The sequence below is a fragment of the Chrysemys picta genome, chromosome 3 (assembly GCF_011386835.1).
Source record: "Chrysemys picta bellii isolate R12L10 chromosome 3, ASM1138683v2, whole genome shotgun sequence".
NCBI lineage: Eukaryota > Metazoa > Chordata > Testudines > Emydidae > Chrysemys > Chrysemys picta.
In genome coordinates, this window is record NC_088793.1 from 96,796,938 (window position 1) to 96,814,827 (window position 17,890).

Sequence of the window (17,890 nt, forward strand, 5' to 3'; positions counted from 1 at the left end):
ACATGTGAGGTGGCTTGGGCTAGCTGCCCAAGGCCATCCGATCTGAGATCCTATGTATGTACTTAGAGGTGCCTAGTCTGAGCTGCTGTCTGTGCCACTCCAGCCACTCAGTGATTTTTAGCACGCTAGCTGGAGCATAGCTAGCGCGTGTATGTCTACGCAAGCTGGGAATCACACTCCCCCAGCTGCTATGTACACATAGCCAAAAGTTGGGGTTATCTTATGCATTTCCAAATAGATTGTTAGGGTTTATATATATATATATATATATATATATATATATATATATATATATATATATATATATATATATAATAGTTTTTGGGTTCTTCAGTCTTACTAAAGTAATAATAAGGAGCTCTTATACATCTTTTTTCAGTTCATAGCTCTCAAAGCTCTTTACAAAGGAGGGTAAATATCCTTAGCACCATTTCACAGATGTGGAAACTGAAGTCCAGAGGTGCAGTGACTTGATCACAGTCATAACTGAGGTATCATGAGTGCAGTGCCATTTACATTGAATCATGCTGCCTTTTTGGTGATGCTGATGGCTGACTGTGTGTGAAATCCGAATCTGCTGTTTACTTAGACATGGAAGGATCAGATTTTTATTGATAAATGTCGATTTTTACCATACACACACAAACTGATAAGGTCTTTCCATAGATGATAATCAAAATTTACAGATAGGCAAAGTAAGAAAAATACTGCTTGAGAACTTATTAGTGTTTGATTTAAGGATATTTACTTTGTATATTTTGACAAGTGATGTTGACAATTTCTATTTTAATGGTTATAAAGCTTGAACTTTTTGAATCTGTTATTAAATAATTATTTTCTGACACCCTTGTTGTCTGACATCCTCCCAATTCCTTGCAACTGTAAACATTTAAATGTATAAATATTAAAAAAGCTTAAAACCAAACATTATCCATCAAAATTATAAAAAAATAAAACTCAAATTATGCAAAGACTGTTTCTGCAGATCAGTAATTAATTTTCACTAAAGAGGAGGGAATTTCCTGTAATGACCTATGCTGCTAATTTATTCTCTTACGTAGTTAGCGTATTTTGTCATTTTAATAGATAATTGAGTTTGTTTAATTGAATTACAATAAGGTTTGTTTTGAAAATTGAGAGAGCTAGTAAAGATTATTGTTATAATGTGTTTCAGTGGTAGTTGAACATGTTCATTATTTTAAATAAAGTACAAAATAGTGTGCCAGCCCCCAAGTTTGCCTTGATTCAGTTTAAGCATAGGGATACCAAGCTTCTTGGCTTTTCTGTTTCTGCTGCAGGATGTATATCGGTGTGGGCACTTGTTGCCATTTCAGAGAGCTCTTTTCCTGCAGGGTGGCTGATACATGGATTTATGAAGACATTTCACACAAGATGAATTGTTTGCACCAGTTTTGATCTGAAAAGAAAGACTGCTGGCTCCGCAACGGAAGTCTGGAGCAAGGCGTGATGCTCTGGCAAAGCATCTGACTTCCCTTAGCTTTGCAAGCAGCTATAATTTATTTAGCCTGAAATCACTTATTTATCAGGTTACATCAGATCCGATGAGAGGGTAGCTGTGCCCAGAGCTGATTGAGCTGCTGCGGCACTGAGCTGAATGAAGGGGAGATGTTGGGCAGGCTAGAGTGGAAAGCCAGGGAAATGTCTGTCTAGTGGAATCTAATGTAGGCTTTTAATAGAATAATTCTGTGCAATATATTTGGATAGTGTAAAGTTTATTGGGGACTCCTCTTAGAGAAGAGAATTAACATTAATATTGTGGTAAGGTGAGATTAATAAAGCTAGGATGAGTATTCTTTTAATTATATTGTTGTGAGGTGATATAAAGTAATTAAAATAATATTCTCCTTATTATATTAATCTCATATCTCCATAATAGGCATGTGGGGGCACAAACAGATAAATATCCTTTTAAATGTCTATTGGCTTAATTAAAAAAAAAAACACCTTACTGCATGAATGCATGTTGCTGGATTTCCAGTGACCCCATCTGTGGAGCATAATGTGCATGTGCCACAGGATGTTATGCTGATTGTATACCAGTTGCCAAGGAAACTTTTACAGGACTCACATTGTGGAACTGTTCCCAATGGGAAAAGGATGTTCATTAAAAGTGAAATGAAGAGGGAAGGTTTGTGTGATTTACTAAGAGCTGTGTTAAAATTGTAAGCTGACACTATAAATTTCAAGGTTTTTTTCTGGTTCCACTTGCGGGCTAGGAGCTCTGCAGGGACATGTGAGATCTTGGCCTAGCAGCACTCAGTCTGCCGACGGACAGCCTATATAGTAAGTTGGGGTGAGTTGTGCCTCTTTGTTTTAGGGAGCAGCCTGCTTTCTCTCTCTCTCATTTTGGTTACTGTGTGTTATTGTTCTGGATTCTAATAATAAAAGTAATATTACATTGCAACCTTCCAACATTCCAGCAAGAAGTTGTTTTTTTAATCCAGCTTTGCTGTGTCTGTGCTGGGGAACATAGCAGTTTGTGCCTATTCCCTCCTCCCCCCCGCCCATATCTGTTTGAGGGCTTAAGGGGAGGTTATTTTGGGTTGGCTGATTTTTTTATTTGTTTGTTAATTGATATGTATGGAGGATGAAAATGGAAGAGGGTTTCTGTTTTTATTAGATATAGATATATAATATAATATAAAAATGTCATTGTAAGGGTTTTTTTGCTGCCCTATCACTGTTTATAAGGTTCCCCCCCCCCCCCGCAGCAAATTAACCACAGCTAACTCATACAGGAATCAATAGGAATCTTTCCCTTATTTTAGTGGGAATTTATCCAACCCCCCTCATCAAAATTGGTGGGAACCAACAGAGACTGGAGGCTTTGGCTTGAAAATCATTAAGTTATGCATTTAGATAGACGTGGGAAATAGAATATCAATTGTTACTCAGATGCCACGGTGTGCAAATGCCACGGTGTGGGAGCACTACACAGATGCCTGTAAGTAAGTAAATAAAATAGTTGTGTTGCGTGTCAGAACTGCCTTATATGAAATACTTTTCTTGGTGCTTAAATACAAAGAAGCTGTGAAAGACACTCATCTGAGTGATGTGGGTTCTATTGTCATGGAAATACAGATAGCTAAAACTCTTTTTGTCTGCTGAGTGGCATATTTTCTCTTCTCCCAGCTTGCCCAATGAAACATGATAGGTTATCCATTAGTGTGATGTGGCTAATCAAGTATCTCCTGTAATAGCAATTTATTCATTCACCAGAAAGGTCATGTACTGCTGTGTCCAAAGTCTATTGTTTAACCACAGAAACCTGCCGTACAGTGTTCACACTCTATGTATTTTAAGAATAACTTTCTGGATTGGATTCTGGGGTTCAAATCTGGCCTCAAGTTTTGTTTTTTCACCAAAAAAAAAAAAAAAGGTTCTGCAAAACTGAAAACAGTAGAAATGTTTCTATCAAATTAATTCCAAAGGAAACATTTTTTGTTAAATAAATCTTCCCCTGAGTGGTTGCTGTGAAGAACAGGGGAGTGATCTGTAATATTTAATTAATATTCTATGTTCCATCTTATTGATTGTTCTTGTGTTGTTTGCTGTCTGATTACAAGGTGTTAATTCAAGCAGGAGTTAGTGGCATGTACCCAGGAAAAGGACAATAGCTTCAGATAACCTCCCATTTACCGATACTTAAAGGACAATGCAGGTGTCATTACCTCTAACCATGCTGAGCTCAACAGTCTGGTTTGGCAGGGTGGGCTGGGTCCCAGCCTGTATCCACAGGGGAATCCAACTCCATGTAGGAAAAACTGGAACAAAGACGTTTGTGTGGATAAAAAGGTAGCCCTGTCTGGGATGATTTAGTTCAGTGGTTCTCCAACTTTTGTACTGGTGACCCCTTGCACATAGCAAGCCTGTGAATGCGACCCCCCCAATAAATTAAAAACACTTTTTAATATATTTAACACCATTATAAATGCTGGAGGCAAAGTGGGGTTTGGGGTAGAGGCTGACAGCTCACGACCCCCCAGGTAATAACCTCATGACCCCCTGAGGGGTCCCACCCCCAGTTTTAGAACCCCTGATTTAGTTGGGGATTGATCCTGCTTTGAGCAGGGGGTTGAACTAGATGACCTCCTGAGGTCTCTTCCAACCCTGATATTCTATGATTCTATGATAGTCTCTGAAGGACTGGGGAGAGTAGGCAGCAAACTGCTGGGGAGCAGATTAAACGCCAATGCCAAGAGGTTGAAGTGTCTGGGATAAACTAGGCTTATTCTTTAGGTAACATAGACCTGCATGTAGACTTTTTATTGTGTTACACACCCTTTTCTCTGATTAGGCCTTGTTCCTCCTGATGAGATTAAACAATACTTTTGTTTTGAAAAGGCTGTTAGGTCACTGTGTTCACCACTACTCCCAACGGGAAGAACCACAGGTCACAGTCAGACCTGCTGAGCAGTGAGTGGGAGAATTGAAGGATTCCACCGTGAGTGAAGTGAAGTCTCAGGGCTTCTCACCTGAATGCATGCACTCAAATGGTATGTCTACACAGCAACTAGACACCTGCAGCTGGCCCATGCCAGCCAACTCAGGCTTGTGGGGCTCAGGATGCGGGACTGTTTCATTGCTGTGTAGATTTCTGGGCTTGGGCTAGGGTTACCATATTTAAAAAATAAAAAAAGAGGACACTCCACGGGGCCCCGGCCCCGCCCCTTTCCCACACCCGGCCCCGGTCCAACTCCGCCCCAACTCCGCCCCTTCCCCGCCCCAACTCCGCCCATTCCCCAAAGTCCCCGTCCTAACTCCCCCCTCCTCCCTCCCAGCCACGCGAAAAGGGCTGCCCAAGCGCTACCGGCTTCACGGTTTGCCGGGCAGCCCCCCCCAGACCCTGCGCCCCCGGCTGGTGCTTCCCCAGCACAGCTGGAGCCCGGGAGGGGAAGCGCCCAGCCGGGGGCTCAGGGTCTGGAGGCTGCCCAGCAAACCCGTGAAGCCGGTAGCGCTCGGGCTTCGGGCAGCCCCTATGCCTCCGGACCCTGCGCCCCCGGCTGGGCACTTCCCCTCCCGGGCTCCAGCTGCTCTGCTCCTCCCCTGACTCTTCGGCTCTGTTTAAGAGCCGAGCTGCCCGAGCCAGCGCTACCGGCTTCGGGCAGCCCCCGTGCCTCCGGACCCTGCGGCGCCGGAGCAGAGCAGCTGGAGCCCGGGAAGGGAAGTGCCTGGCCGGCGGCTCGGGGTCCGGAGGCACGGGGGCTGCCCGAAGCCGGTAGCGCTGGCTTGGGCAGCTTGGCTCTTAAACAGAGCCGAAAAGTCAGGGGAGGATCAGAGCAGCTGGAGCCCGGGAGGGGAAGCGCCCAGCCGGGGGCGCAGGGTGTGGAGGCTGCCCGGCAAACCATGAAGCCGGTAGCGCTCGGGCTTCGGGCAGCCCCTATGCCTCCGGACCCTGCGCCCCCGGCCGGGCACTTCCCCTCCCAGGCTCCAGCTGCTCTGCTCCTCCCCTGACTCTTCGGCTCTGTTTAAAAGCCGAGCTGCCCGAGCCAGCACTACCGGCTTCGGCAGCCCCCTTGCCTCCGGACCCCAGCCGCCGGCCGGGCACTTCTCCTCCCGGCTCCAGCTGCTCTGCTCCTCCCCTGACTCAGACTTCGACTCTGTTTAAGAGCCAAGCTGCCCGAGCCAGCGCTACCGGCTTTGGGCAGCCCCCGTGCCTCCGGACCCCAGCCGCCTGAGCAGAGCAGCTGGAGCCCGGGAAGGGAAGTGCCTGGCCGGCGGCTTGGGGTCCGGAGGCACTGGGGCTGCCCTAAGCCGGTAGCGCTGGCTCGGGCAGCTTGGCTCTTAAACAGAGCCGAAGTCTGAGTCAGGGGAGGAGCAGAGCAGCCGCGGGAGAGGAAGTGCCCGGCCGGTATTTTTCCCGGACATGTTCGGCTTTTTGGCAATTCCCCCCGGACGGGGGTTTGATTGCCGAAAAGCCGGACATGTCCGGGAAAAACCAGACGTATGGTAACCCTAGCTTGGGCCGAAACCTGGGCTCTAAGACCTTGTGAGGGGGGAAGGGGCCCCGAACTCAGGGTCCATCTTGAACCCAGAAGTCTACACAGCAGTGAAACTGCCCTGCCTGAGTTGGCTGGCATGGGCCAGCCATGCCTGTCTAGTTGCTGTGTAGACATACCCAAAGGGACTAGAGAGGGGTCAAAAGTGAAGCTAGGCCTGTAACGGTGAGAGTTGCAACCACATTCTGCTGCATTGTGCTAGTGCATAATAATAATACATAGCACTTATATAGCGTTTTTCATTGGCCAGGCTGAGAGAAATGCAAATAGTAAACAAAATCATAGAGAGAAAAAGGAAAGTGAGAGTTTTTTAATAATCTGTTGTTTATAATGTTAGGTGGTGTCGCTAGCCCAGGCAAAGGGATTTTTTTTTTTTAAATATATAGACCAGGATTTTCAAAAGTGACTCATGATTTGTAATGCCTCAGTTTTTGGATGCCAAACTTGAGGCACCTTAAAAGGGTCTGCTTTTCAGCACTGTCTGAAAAGCAAGCCCCTCTAAGGTGTCACAGATTGGGAATTCAAAATGTGACACCCCAAATCACTGCCTTCTGCCCAGATTTGATGGTGGTCTGAAGGCTCTATGCTTCGCTGATGAGGCTGCCGCAAATTGGCTTGGCACGCTCCGCATTCATTAAGAAGACACGTCATTTTTGGAAAATTTGGCCATTATTTTTAATCTTAGGGTGTCTTTCTTAAATTATCGCATTTGCAAAGGAAGTTATGTGCCAGACTGGTACGAATCATGCACTTAAAGTACAGAGCTCAGGACTCAGCGTTAGATGTGGTGGTAAAAAAACACATCAACCCTGTATTCATGCTACTGCTTTCGCCATTGCTACCGCTCGTAGAACAGGCCTGATAATCTTTGGTTTATGTCTTTTTCTTTTTAATAACTACTATTTATCTAAATAAGGACAGAAGAATATTATAAGCAAAGGTATTAATTGGAGGCATCTGTTTATAGTGTCCTTTATATGAAACTGTGTTTCTGAGGATCAGTGTACATGTTGAGGGTTTCTTAAAGTTAGTTGGTGGGTGTATGTGAGGAATCTTCTGTAATTTTCCATTACCGTTTTCTTAGTTTTGAGACTGCACATACGCAGTTCAAAACTTGCTCATCTGGTTTTGATAAAAATAAATAAACTGGGAATCTGAAAACTAAGACCCTGGTGGGTTTGAATTGTAGATGGGCCATTAGTAGGCTGTTGTTAGTTTTACTTTTTACTGAACCAGATGATTCAGGTCTCTCTAAAAGTGATGCAATCTTACACACACAGATAAAGGTCATCACCTCCTCCAGAGCAGAAAATGCAAGTCACTAAGAGTCTGGAGCCAAGATCAACCATGATGTAAGAGGTTGCAATTTCAGCATAGACAGTAGCTTTGCACAAGTTTACCCAAGGACTGAGTATAGCCATATATCTGCAATCTGATCATAGTGTACTGCTGCTGTTGCACCAGATTTAGATCTTGTCATTATATAATGGCTGCATCTGTAACTTTTACTCCATGCATCTGAAGAAGTGAGGTTTTTTACCCAGGAAAGCTTATGCCCAAATAAATCTGTTAGTCTTTAAGGTGCCACCGGACTCCTTGTTGTTTTTGTGGATACAGACTAACACGGCTACCCCCTGATACTTTGTATGTACGTTGAGTTTTCCCTTCCCATCCTATTCCATTTGTGCACGCTCATGAAACATTTTCATAACTGTAATGGATCCTTAATGGTTGTAGTTTTATGGCTATCTTCTCTCAGTGCACATACATAATGACTGTTATCAGCTGCAGAGAACAACATATAGCATCCTCCTTAGTATCCCTGTAACTGAAAAGCTGTTAATGCACTAGAGGGAAGGATCATTGAGGTTAGTTGTTTTTCTGTTCGTACAGTTTGTGTCAGTGATTTGTAAACGAGTGGTAACAGAAGGTTGTTGTAAGGATTACATTACCATTAATAATCTTTGTGATGATCTCTCAGTTAAGCGCTGTTCTTACTGAAATTGAGTGCCAAAGATGGTGACTGGAACAGCAGTTGTGATACCTGCCCAGGACCGGCTCCAGGGTTTTGCCGCCCCAAGTGGCAGAAAAAAAAAAAAAAAGACAATTGCGATCAGCAGCACTCCGGCGGCAGCTCCACCGCATCGCTTTCTTCTTCGGCGGGAATTCAGCGGCAGGTGCCTCCCTCCGAGAGAGACCCGCCGCCGAATTGCTGCCGAACAGCCCGACATGCCACCCCTTCCCCTTGGCCGCCCCAAGCACCTGCTTGCTGGGCTGGTGCCTGGAGCCAGCCCTGCACCTGCCACATATCTCTCACTTTGGGTATATTTTAAGGCATTTTTGAAAAAAAAAATCTCTTGTGATAAAAGATTTTGTAGAGCGTTACAGGCAGGGCATTAAGATTTCTCTTGTAGAAAATTTGACAGCTTGAGAACATTGCCCTATATGAACAGTCCAACAGAAGTGTAGTTATGTTGCTTAATGCAATAGGCATTCAGAAACTATGGTGGTGAGAGTGGTGTAACAACCTTTATAGAACAGAATATGAGTGGCTGCTGATAAATAACCTTGAACAAAATGTAAATAAATAACAAGTTTATATCAAAACAAGCTAGCTCATAAAGCAGTGGCAGTCAACTGTGAAATTATAACTTTAGCTGTTGTGTTATAATACAGTTAGACCTGGAATAGTTTTGATTTTATCCCATGTCTCATCTAGAAAACATTACTCCATGCTTTGTTTTCCCCCCACTCCTTTAACTGTGTAGCAGGGGTCGGCAACCTTTCAGAAGTGATGTGCCGAATCTTCATTTATTCACTCTAATTTAAGGCTTCGCGTGCCAGTAATACATTTTAACATAATATATAACTAAACTGTTGTATGTAAAGTAAATAAGGTTTTTAAAATGTTTAAGAAGCTTCATTTAAAATTAGGGTGACCAGATGTCCCGATTTTATAGGAACAGTCCCGATTTTGGGGACTTTTTCTTATATAGGCTTCTATTACCACCCACCCCCTCTCCTGATTTTTCACATTTGCTGTGGTGTCACCCTATTTAAAATTAAATTAAAATGCAGAGCCCCCTGGACCGGGGGCCAGGACCCGAGCAGTGTGAGTGCCACTGAAAATCAGCTTGTGTGCCTCCTTCGGCACGCGTGCCATAGGTTGCTTACCCGTGGTGTAGAGAAAAGAGTATGCTGTTTTGTGAAGGGTGTGTGTGTGTGTGTGTTTGTGAGAGAGATTGTAGTGAGTCACCATATAATAAATTCATTTGCAGAAACAAGATTGGCCAACTCAGTTAATCAGTTCACAGTAAGAGACCACATCTAGCTCTCATTTTTTTGTAATTTATATTTTATCTAGGTTGAAAAAGAAAAAGCAAGCCAAACAAAATGCTGAGACAGTCATTTCTAATTCTCGTGGAACCACTGCTTCCAGAACTCAGGTTGGGAAGGATGATAGCAGTAAGGTCATTTTGGAGCAAATCAGTTCTGAAGACAACTGCAAACTTGCTGAGGAAAAGGAGGAGTGTATCACCGAAGAAGAGAAGAAAAAGAAAAAATATAATCAACTAAAAGATATCAGGCGCACAGAGCTGAAAAGATACTATAATACTGGTGAGTGATGTTAGCACTACAGTATTTTGATACAGTATTGTTTTGGTAGTTCTTAATATCTTTTTCTCATGTGATTGACTTAGGTATTCCTTAAAGGGATAGTCAACTTGAAATCTTATAACATCTAAAAATTAGTTAAAATAGTTTCAGGTACTACACTTGCCCCCAAGGCTATGTCTGCACTATGAGCTAGGGGTGTGGTTCCCCTGCTCACTTATGGATATTCACACTAGCTGTCATTGAGATAGCATGAGTATAAGTAGTAGTGTAGCCACAGTAGCACGGGTAGTGGCAGTGGAGGCACGGCTGAGCCGTGCTGACTACATACCAACCACTGCTACGACTGTTGCACTGCTATGTATACTTGAGTTTGCTCGATGAGAGCTGTCACGTGAGCAGGGAAACCACACCCGTAGTTCATAATGCAGACATAGCCTAGTTCCCTTCTGCCAACTTTTGTGGTGTTTCAATCACTGGTTTCTTATTATTCAAACAGGGGAAACTGACTGTATACAATGTACTGTCAGTATCATGAAGTAAACAAATGAAAAGATAGAAATAATTTTCTTTGTTTTCAGTTGTGGAAATATTAGGTGGTGTTTGTAACTATATAATAGGCTTAAACATTTTTAGACATGTGGTTTGTATTTTTTAAATGGATCGTGTATATTCAATATTGTTTTTCAGTTTGTTTTTTTGCATACTGACAACAGAATATATAGCAATCTAGAAGTGTGTTGCTTTTAAATTTATATCCTGTTCTATTTGCAGTGCTGTGAAATAAGTGTTAAAAACAATCCACCCGCAGTCTCGAGAAGATACGGCACTGAGACATTGATAAATGATTTTAAAAAATTGTCCATGGTCTCACAATCACTTATTAATTTTACACATGTGAATAATCCTATTGAAATAAAGTTTAACTCGTGTCTAAGTGTTTGCAAGATCAGAGTCTATATGTAGCATCCAGTCTGTTGGTCTGGATTACATTTTGTTACATGCCCTGAATCTAGGGTGACCATATTTCCCTAAACTGAAAACGGGACACTGGGTAAGCGGCAATGCCAGGCGGCTCGGGCCAGCACCTCGTCGCCTGGCGTTGCCACTTGCTTGAGCCCCACTGCAGTGGGCTGGCCTGAACCACCTGGTGTTGTTGCTCTCCCAAGCTGAAGTCACGGATGTCACAACTCTTTTGGCAAAACTTGGCATTTGTCCCATTTGCTATTGCCCAAACGTTCCTCTGCACTCCCTTAGGGCAAGAGCAAATGAAACAAATGTACATTGTTGCGAAAAAAGTTATGACGTCTGGGACAGAGGTTAAAAAGGGGACTGTCCAGGTCAAAACAGGATGTATGATCAGCCTACCTAAATCATTTCAGAGACAAGGTGGGCGAGGTAATATCTTTTATTGGACTAACTTCTGTTGGTGAGAGAGAGAAGCTTTCGAGATACACAGAGCTCTTTCTCAGGTCTGGGAAAGGTTCTAAGAGTGTCACAGCTAAATATAAGATCGAACAGATAGTCTAGCGTAAGTAGCACATATTCTAAGGGGCCGTTCAAGGTGAAGTGGCCTGTTAACATCCCTGTAGTCGCAGGACAAATATATTTCAGATATGATTTATGATAATATATTTTGTCTTCCAAATGTTGTACTGGGAATTTGATAGAAAAGGTAACCATTAACTAATGGTTAATTTATGGTGCCAGTATATGGCATCACAGCAATCCTGTTTTGTGAGGACTTGCTGTCACAAAGCTGTCTCTAAAAAAAAGAATATTGTACATTTTACATCATAAAGACATGACCCTTTTGTGTTACATGCTGTATTGTTACAATTTGTGCCCTGCACATTCATGAAAACCCACTTCACTCTGAATATCCTGCATTGTAATAAAAGAATCAGAAACCAAAAAGGAGCTAGCGTCTTGTGAGCAGCATGTGCAGATTAGTCAACAGTTTTAGAATCTCTGTTGTACATTAACCAAAGCTCTTCTGTGGTAATTTGTGACTTTTTTTTTTTTATTGAAGACCCTATCCTGTAAACTCTTTTGCTTGTTGGTAACTTCACTCACTTGAACAAAATTCCTTGTGTGTAAAGCGTTGGCAGAGCTGGACCCAAAGAGGTCAACAATTTAGAAGTTTAAAAAAATTGTACTTCAGTTTATCTTGAATACTGCCTCAGATCAACAATGTACTATATTTGCAATAGTATCTTTAGTATAAGAACACTGAAGTGTTTGGATTGAAGAATAAATCTGTTAAGTTACTTCTGTTTAGTTGTTCTGGCAAACCTTTTTGCAAGTATTTATAACTGACAAATAATTGAAAGATACCAAAGTAAATACTGTGGTTATTAAAAGTGTTTCTACTTAAAATGATTTAGATGAAATCTTAACCCTTTCTTTAAAAGAGCATTTTTAATAGAGAATGACAATCTGTAGAAGTTCTGAGTTTTGTGAAATGGCTGGAATTTGTTTTAGTGTTTCAGAGTTTTTGTGAAACATTGACGAACTATTGGAACTTTCTTGGAAAAACATGACAAACACAAAAATGAAGTTGCTAGGAATGTAAACATCATGATGCTCCCCTCCGCTCTCCCTGTACTCCTTCAAGGCTCTTCTGTTGTCACATTCCCTGCCATCATTTTCTCTTAAGAGTGTCTTTGCACGTTGGTTCTTTCCAGCAAAAAATGTGCCCCCTGAGCCTTTATAAGGAGAGCTTTTAGCATCTCAATCTGAGAAACCTGAGAATGCAGCGATTGAATTTATATTAACAAAATTTGTCTCATATGTGATGAGATGTTTAAAATGGACTGGTGTGCTTGAAAAGTGACTTGAAAAGCTGTTTATCTGCCGCACCCAAATTCAGGATCTCTGGATTCTGCAGCACTCTGGGGAAAACTTTGGGCAGCTTCAGATACATTTGAAAATTGAGTTTTGTTATCAGATTAAATATAAAAATGACTAATATAATCCATACAGTAGTCCCTGTATTATTAATCCTCATACTAAATTACATATATTTTATGCTACCCTCACAGTTTCAGAATACCAAAGATTTTTACCTATTCAGGTTGTAGAAGTTGTTGGAGGGGAAGCTGGGAGGCATGGGAAGATTGAGATTGTGGGACAAGCACAATGGCTAGATGTTGCTGCTAAAATGATCTACATGAGGTAGTAGATAACAATGTTGACATTGAAATGATCATCTTAAAGTTACAGATTTAATCAATTGAACTAAGAGGCAGCTCACATCTCTCAGAGTTTGTTTTAAGCTCTACAAACTCAAGCAGACAAATCATTGAGGCCAGGTCTACACTATAAACTTACATCAGTATTACTACGTCGTTCGGGGGTGTGAAAAATCCACATCCCTGAGCGACGCAGTTATAACAACCTATCCCCCGGAGTAGACAGCGCTATGTCGACGGGAGGGCTTCTCCTGTCAACATAGCTACGCTTCTCAGGGAGATGTATTAACTACAACAGAAGAAGCTCTCCCATCTGCATAGTAGCGTTTCACTGAAGTGCTACAGTGGTGCATTTGCATCACTGCAGCGTTTTAAGTGTAGACATGCCCTTACGCTAGTTAACATTTTCAAAGTAATCTCCACAACCATAAGGGCTATACACATTATTTATTTATTTATTTATTTATTTATAAAAAAGCTAATTAGATCCCGGGGCGCAGTTCTGTACGAAGGGGTGAATTCGGGAATTCTGCAGTGGAAGAACACACAGGGCCCTACCAATAAGGGGATACTTTCTGCCCAATCAATAATATGTACACACACATCCTACAAACACATGCTTATTTGAAGTATCACAGGACTTCCTTAACAAGCAGACTAATGGAGAGTGTCCGTGCCATACTTTATTCAGTCTAAATGTAGTTTTGACCAGTATTCTCTAGACAGGCTACATGCTTTGACTAAACCCAATAACCTCACTCTCTCTTGTTCTTCTGCCTATCCATATATCTAGTGTTAGGTACATTTGTATGTTTTGTTGTTGTTTGGTTGTTGTTGCTGCTAACTTGAAGAATATCCGTATAATTTAACTCTACACTTTAGACCTTTAACATTTAATGGTTTCTGAGTGGTACTTCTGAGATTATTTCTCAGTAATAGTTTATGCTTTTCCAGTACACCTTTGTGCTTCTGTGGAAAAGAAAGAAATGTATTAGATGTATTAACAGCACTGCAGTTTGCCTCATCTGTGTGCTAATGTGATTGTGGATGCATAATATATAACATGGCTTAATGGAAGTTTTATCACAAGTGCTTTGAGTCTAGAAAGGTCAAGTCTGTCAGTCTGGCAGAAATTTGTCCTCTTTATAATCTCCCTTTCATGGTTTACAGGGTCATAAAGCCGTCTTTATTTATTGTTATTGGGGAGAAGGGGGAGGAGCACTATATCTCACTATAAATCATTACTTAGACTCCATGAATCTTCATTGCAACCATGTAAATCTGCATTCCTATGTTAATTTGTAAATGCTGACAGTGACTTTCTCATTCTTGTACTTTGAATGTCAGTCCCCTTAATAGATTTGTGTAATATGTAATATGTATCGCTTCCCGGCTCTCCGAGCTCTGGTCAAGTGTAGGTAGTCTCTTGGTCTATCTAAGGCCGTGATCAAGTGTCTTGATGTTTTTGGTCTTTTGGCCTTGAGATGAAAACCTTGCCTTTTGTTTCTGGGACCTTGAAGTGAAAAAATTCTCTAAGTTTTCTGTCAGCACAATTTCACTGACTCAACAAATGCCACTTCTTACATTAGGATGAGTGTAATGCAGCTTCTTAAGGGTGTGGAGATGCATATTAATTAGGCACTGTTGCTTTTCTGTTTGGTTTTGAGGAGGAGATGGTTCTTAGAAGGAATTGATTTTGACATTTTCTATCTTTGGAAGAGGTTCCAAATATGACATGGGAATGAGAAATCTTAGAGTAGTATATATGAAGAAGGAATATGATGTTATCTTGTTGTTACTGTTAGAGGCCAGTAGGTGACGTATCAGAACCAAAAAGGAATAACTGTTGCACTTTTTGATTCTGTAGGAAAGAATCAGAAAGTGGAAATGAAAAGTTCCTTTTAGTTTACCTAAGACCTCTCCCAGTGCAGGGTTGTTCCTCATAGTACATTTTCTAGTGTTTTGATTGGTTTATTATGAAATGTCCCAGGCTAGGGAGCTGCCACCACATCCTTGTGGAGAAGACTGTACAGTTTATTACAGGGGTGGCCAACCTGAGCCTCAGAAGGAGCCAGAATTTACCAATGTATGTTGCCAAAGAGCCACGGTAATACGTCAGCAGCCCCTCCATCAGCACCTCCCCCCCTCCCTGGACCTCCCAATTAGCCGTTTCCTGGCATGGGGGGAGGGGGAGAGAGGAAAGTGTGCAGATGATACTAAACTGCTCAAGATAGTTAAGACCAAAGCAGACTGTGAAGAACTTCCAAAAGATCTCACAAAACTAAGTGATTGGGCAACAAAATGGCAAATGAAATTTAATGTGGATAAATGTAAAGTAATGCACATTGGGAAAAATAACCCCAACTATACATACAATATGATGGGGGCTAATTTAGCTACAACTAATCAGGAAAAAGATCTTGGAGTCATCGTGGATAGTTCTCTGAAGATGTCCACGCAGTGTGCAGAGGCGGTCAAAAAAGCAAACAGGATGTTAGGAATCATTAAAAAGGGGATAGAGAATAAGACGGAGAATATATTATTGCCCTTATATAAATCGATGGTACGCCCACATCTTGAATACTGCATACAGATGTGGTCTCCTCATCTCAAAAAAGATATACTGGCATTAGAAAAGGTTCAGAGAAGGGCAACTAAAATGATTAGGGGTTTGGAGAGGGTCCCATATGAGGAGAGATTAAAGAGGCTAGGACTCTTCGGCTTGGAAAAGAGGAGACTAAGGGGGGATATGATAGAGGTATATAAAATCATGAGTGATGTGGAGAAAATAGATAAGGAAAAGTTATTTACTTGTTCCCATAATACAAGAACTAGGGATCACCAAATGAAATTAATAGGCAGCAGGTTTAACACTGATAAGAAGCTGAGGAAATAATTTAATAAAGTGCTTCTCATAATTTGACCTGAAAAAGGTGAGGTACATTTAAAAAACAAAACCCACATAAACTGCCCCTGCAAAACGCCTGCTTTCTATAGCAGATCTAACCATAAAAGGTTTGATTCTGCCACTCGTATGCCACTCCTTGACTACCTGACTTTCTGAAGTACTGAGCACTCACCATCCTTAATTGTAGCCACTGGAAGTTGCAGATACCCAGCACCTCTGAAAATCAAGCCCTAGTGGGGCAAATTGTTCCGTAGCATGTAGCCCAACTAGCTGGACTGGGAGTAGCGGAGGTTTCTAGATGGGGCTGGAGATGAAGGAATCATCCTCCACCCAAGGCTGCAGTATAGCAGCAGAGCTGTTCAGTGGCTGCTACTGCAATCCTGCACCCTCATTATGTAGGGGATGATGGATCCATAAAGAGGCAGATCCTTAGCCTTTCTGCCCCACCCACAAATCTCTTTATGTGACAACATTCTGGGAGCCTGCAGGACTGGCACTGGATGTGTGCACACCCTGTGTAAGGGTATGTCTTCACTAGCAATGTTAAAGCGTTGCCGCGGCACCAGCGCTGGGAGAGAGCTCTCCAGTGCTACAAAAACCCCACCTCCACGAGGGGAGTATCTACCAGCACTGGGAACGTGGCTCCCACCGCTGGTGCACTGTCTACACTGGCGCTTTACAGCACTGAAACTTCAGCGCTCAGGGGGGTGTTTTTTCACCCCCCTGAGCGAGAAAGTTTCAGCACTGTAAAGTGGCAGTGTAGACAAGGCCAAAGTCTCTCCATGTCACACCTCCTCCTCCGCACAATGGAACCCTAGCGGTTCAGCTGCCTACTGGGACCCTATGCCTATGGACAGGGCTAGGGTTTTCCCTTCGTTGAATGGATTTTTACATTTGCAGGTATGAGTATTAATAAATGTAACTAAAAACTCCATGCACATATAAATGTACTGAAGAATTTGCATATGGTTTTGTCTGATTTGCTTTCTGTTAAAAGCAGATTGGATGTAAATCTCTTAGTGTTTTAAAACATAAGCAACCCTTACAACAGTCACTCATTCTTTCTCAGATAGGCAAAACCACAAACAATGCTAAATGTCGTAAGATTTAGAGAACATTGACCCACAAGATACTGAAGCATAATTTCCATTCCTCTGTGTAAACAAACTGAGCACCCTCAGGGCCTTGCATCTCACCCTATGATCACACTGGCCTATGCCAGCTTCTTTGCCCCATCTTTCAAGCACAATATGAGCAGTTAGACTAAATACTGTGAAAAATAGAGGTGATGGAACTCATATTTAAGTACTGTGGCAAAGGGACATGATGAGACCCACATTTAAATTACAGTATAAGTTAAGCAAGAAGATTGCTTTATGTCCTGGGAAAAGCTTTGTTCCCAGCTCCTAAGCTGACAGTTTTCTAGAGTCCTAGCTTTTGTGAGTCTGCTGTGACTCTCATCAGGTTGCTTCCAGGATCAGTGTGTTGTGTAACCTGAGTCTCTCTGTTTTATAGTTCCTGAAAAATCCTGATGTGGTAAAAATCCTTAAGAATATACTGGACGTTGATGTCATCTGTTCATTCACACATTTTTCACATAATATTTAGGTTTCTAATTCACAACCTCATAATTCCCTGCAAATAATCAAGGATTACAACGAACATTTAAAAGAAACTGCCCATTTCAAACAATTATTTGAAGCTAATTATTTTAAGATGAATAGGTAAGCTTTTATATAAAAACCAATTCATCTTACATACTGTTAACACCTTGATGTCTTTCAAAAGCATGCAACTTCTATTGTGATGTCTGGGTAAACATCCCCTAACAGCAGGTCTTTCAGTACACTAATTACGTCTTCACTCTAGGTGGTTTCTTGGGTTCTTGGCTGATTTGTTAGGCAGCCTAATATTTTATATGCACATAATTAAACTCACCAAGACTTAAATAACAAACATAATGAATAAAGAATGGTCAGTGTACTGTCCATCAGACCAAGGCTTAGAACATTTTGATTCTGTAAATCATAGCAAGGGAGTCAGAATATGTATAAAATAATTTGGTGCAATGTCTTCCTAAATCTACAGACAGACAAACTGAAGCAAATGCTTTAAGAGGTGGGGATGGCGCCTGCTCAGTGAAACATGACCCC

At 42.0% G+C, this 17,890-nt stretch overlaps 1 protein-coding gene across 10 annotated transcripts in view; it reads left to right on the forward strand.

The window, feature by feature from the left end:
- The window catches only part of NCOA7 (nuclear receptor coactivator 7), a 142,162-nt gene that overhangs the window by 56,931 nt on the left and 67,341 nt on the right, over positions 1-17,890 (forward strand). For 9 of the 10 annotated variants that reach the window (XM_042847982.2, XM_008176217.4, XM_008176206.4 and 6 more), the window contains one exon: positions 9,385-9,638. In XM_042847982.2, the coding sequence (XP_042703916.2) occupies positions 9,385-9,638 (254 nt within the window). Of the gene's footprint in view, positions 1-366; positions 2,305-9,384; positions 9,639-17,890 lie in introns of those variants that run through there. The other variant, XM_065588531.1, reaches the window with a different exon arrangement.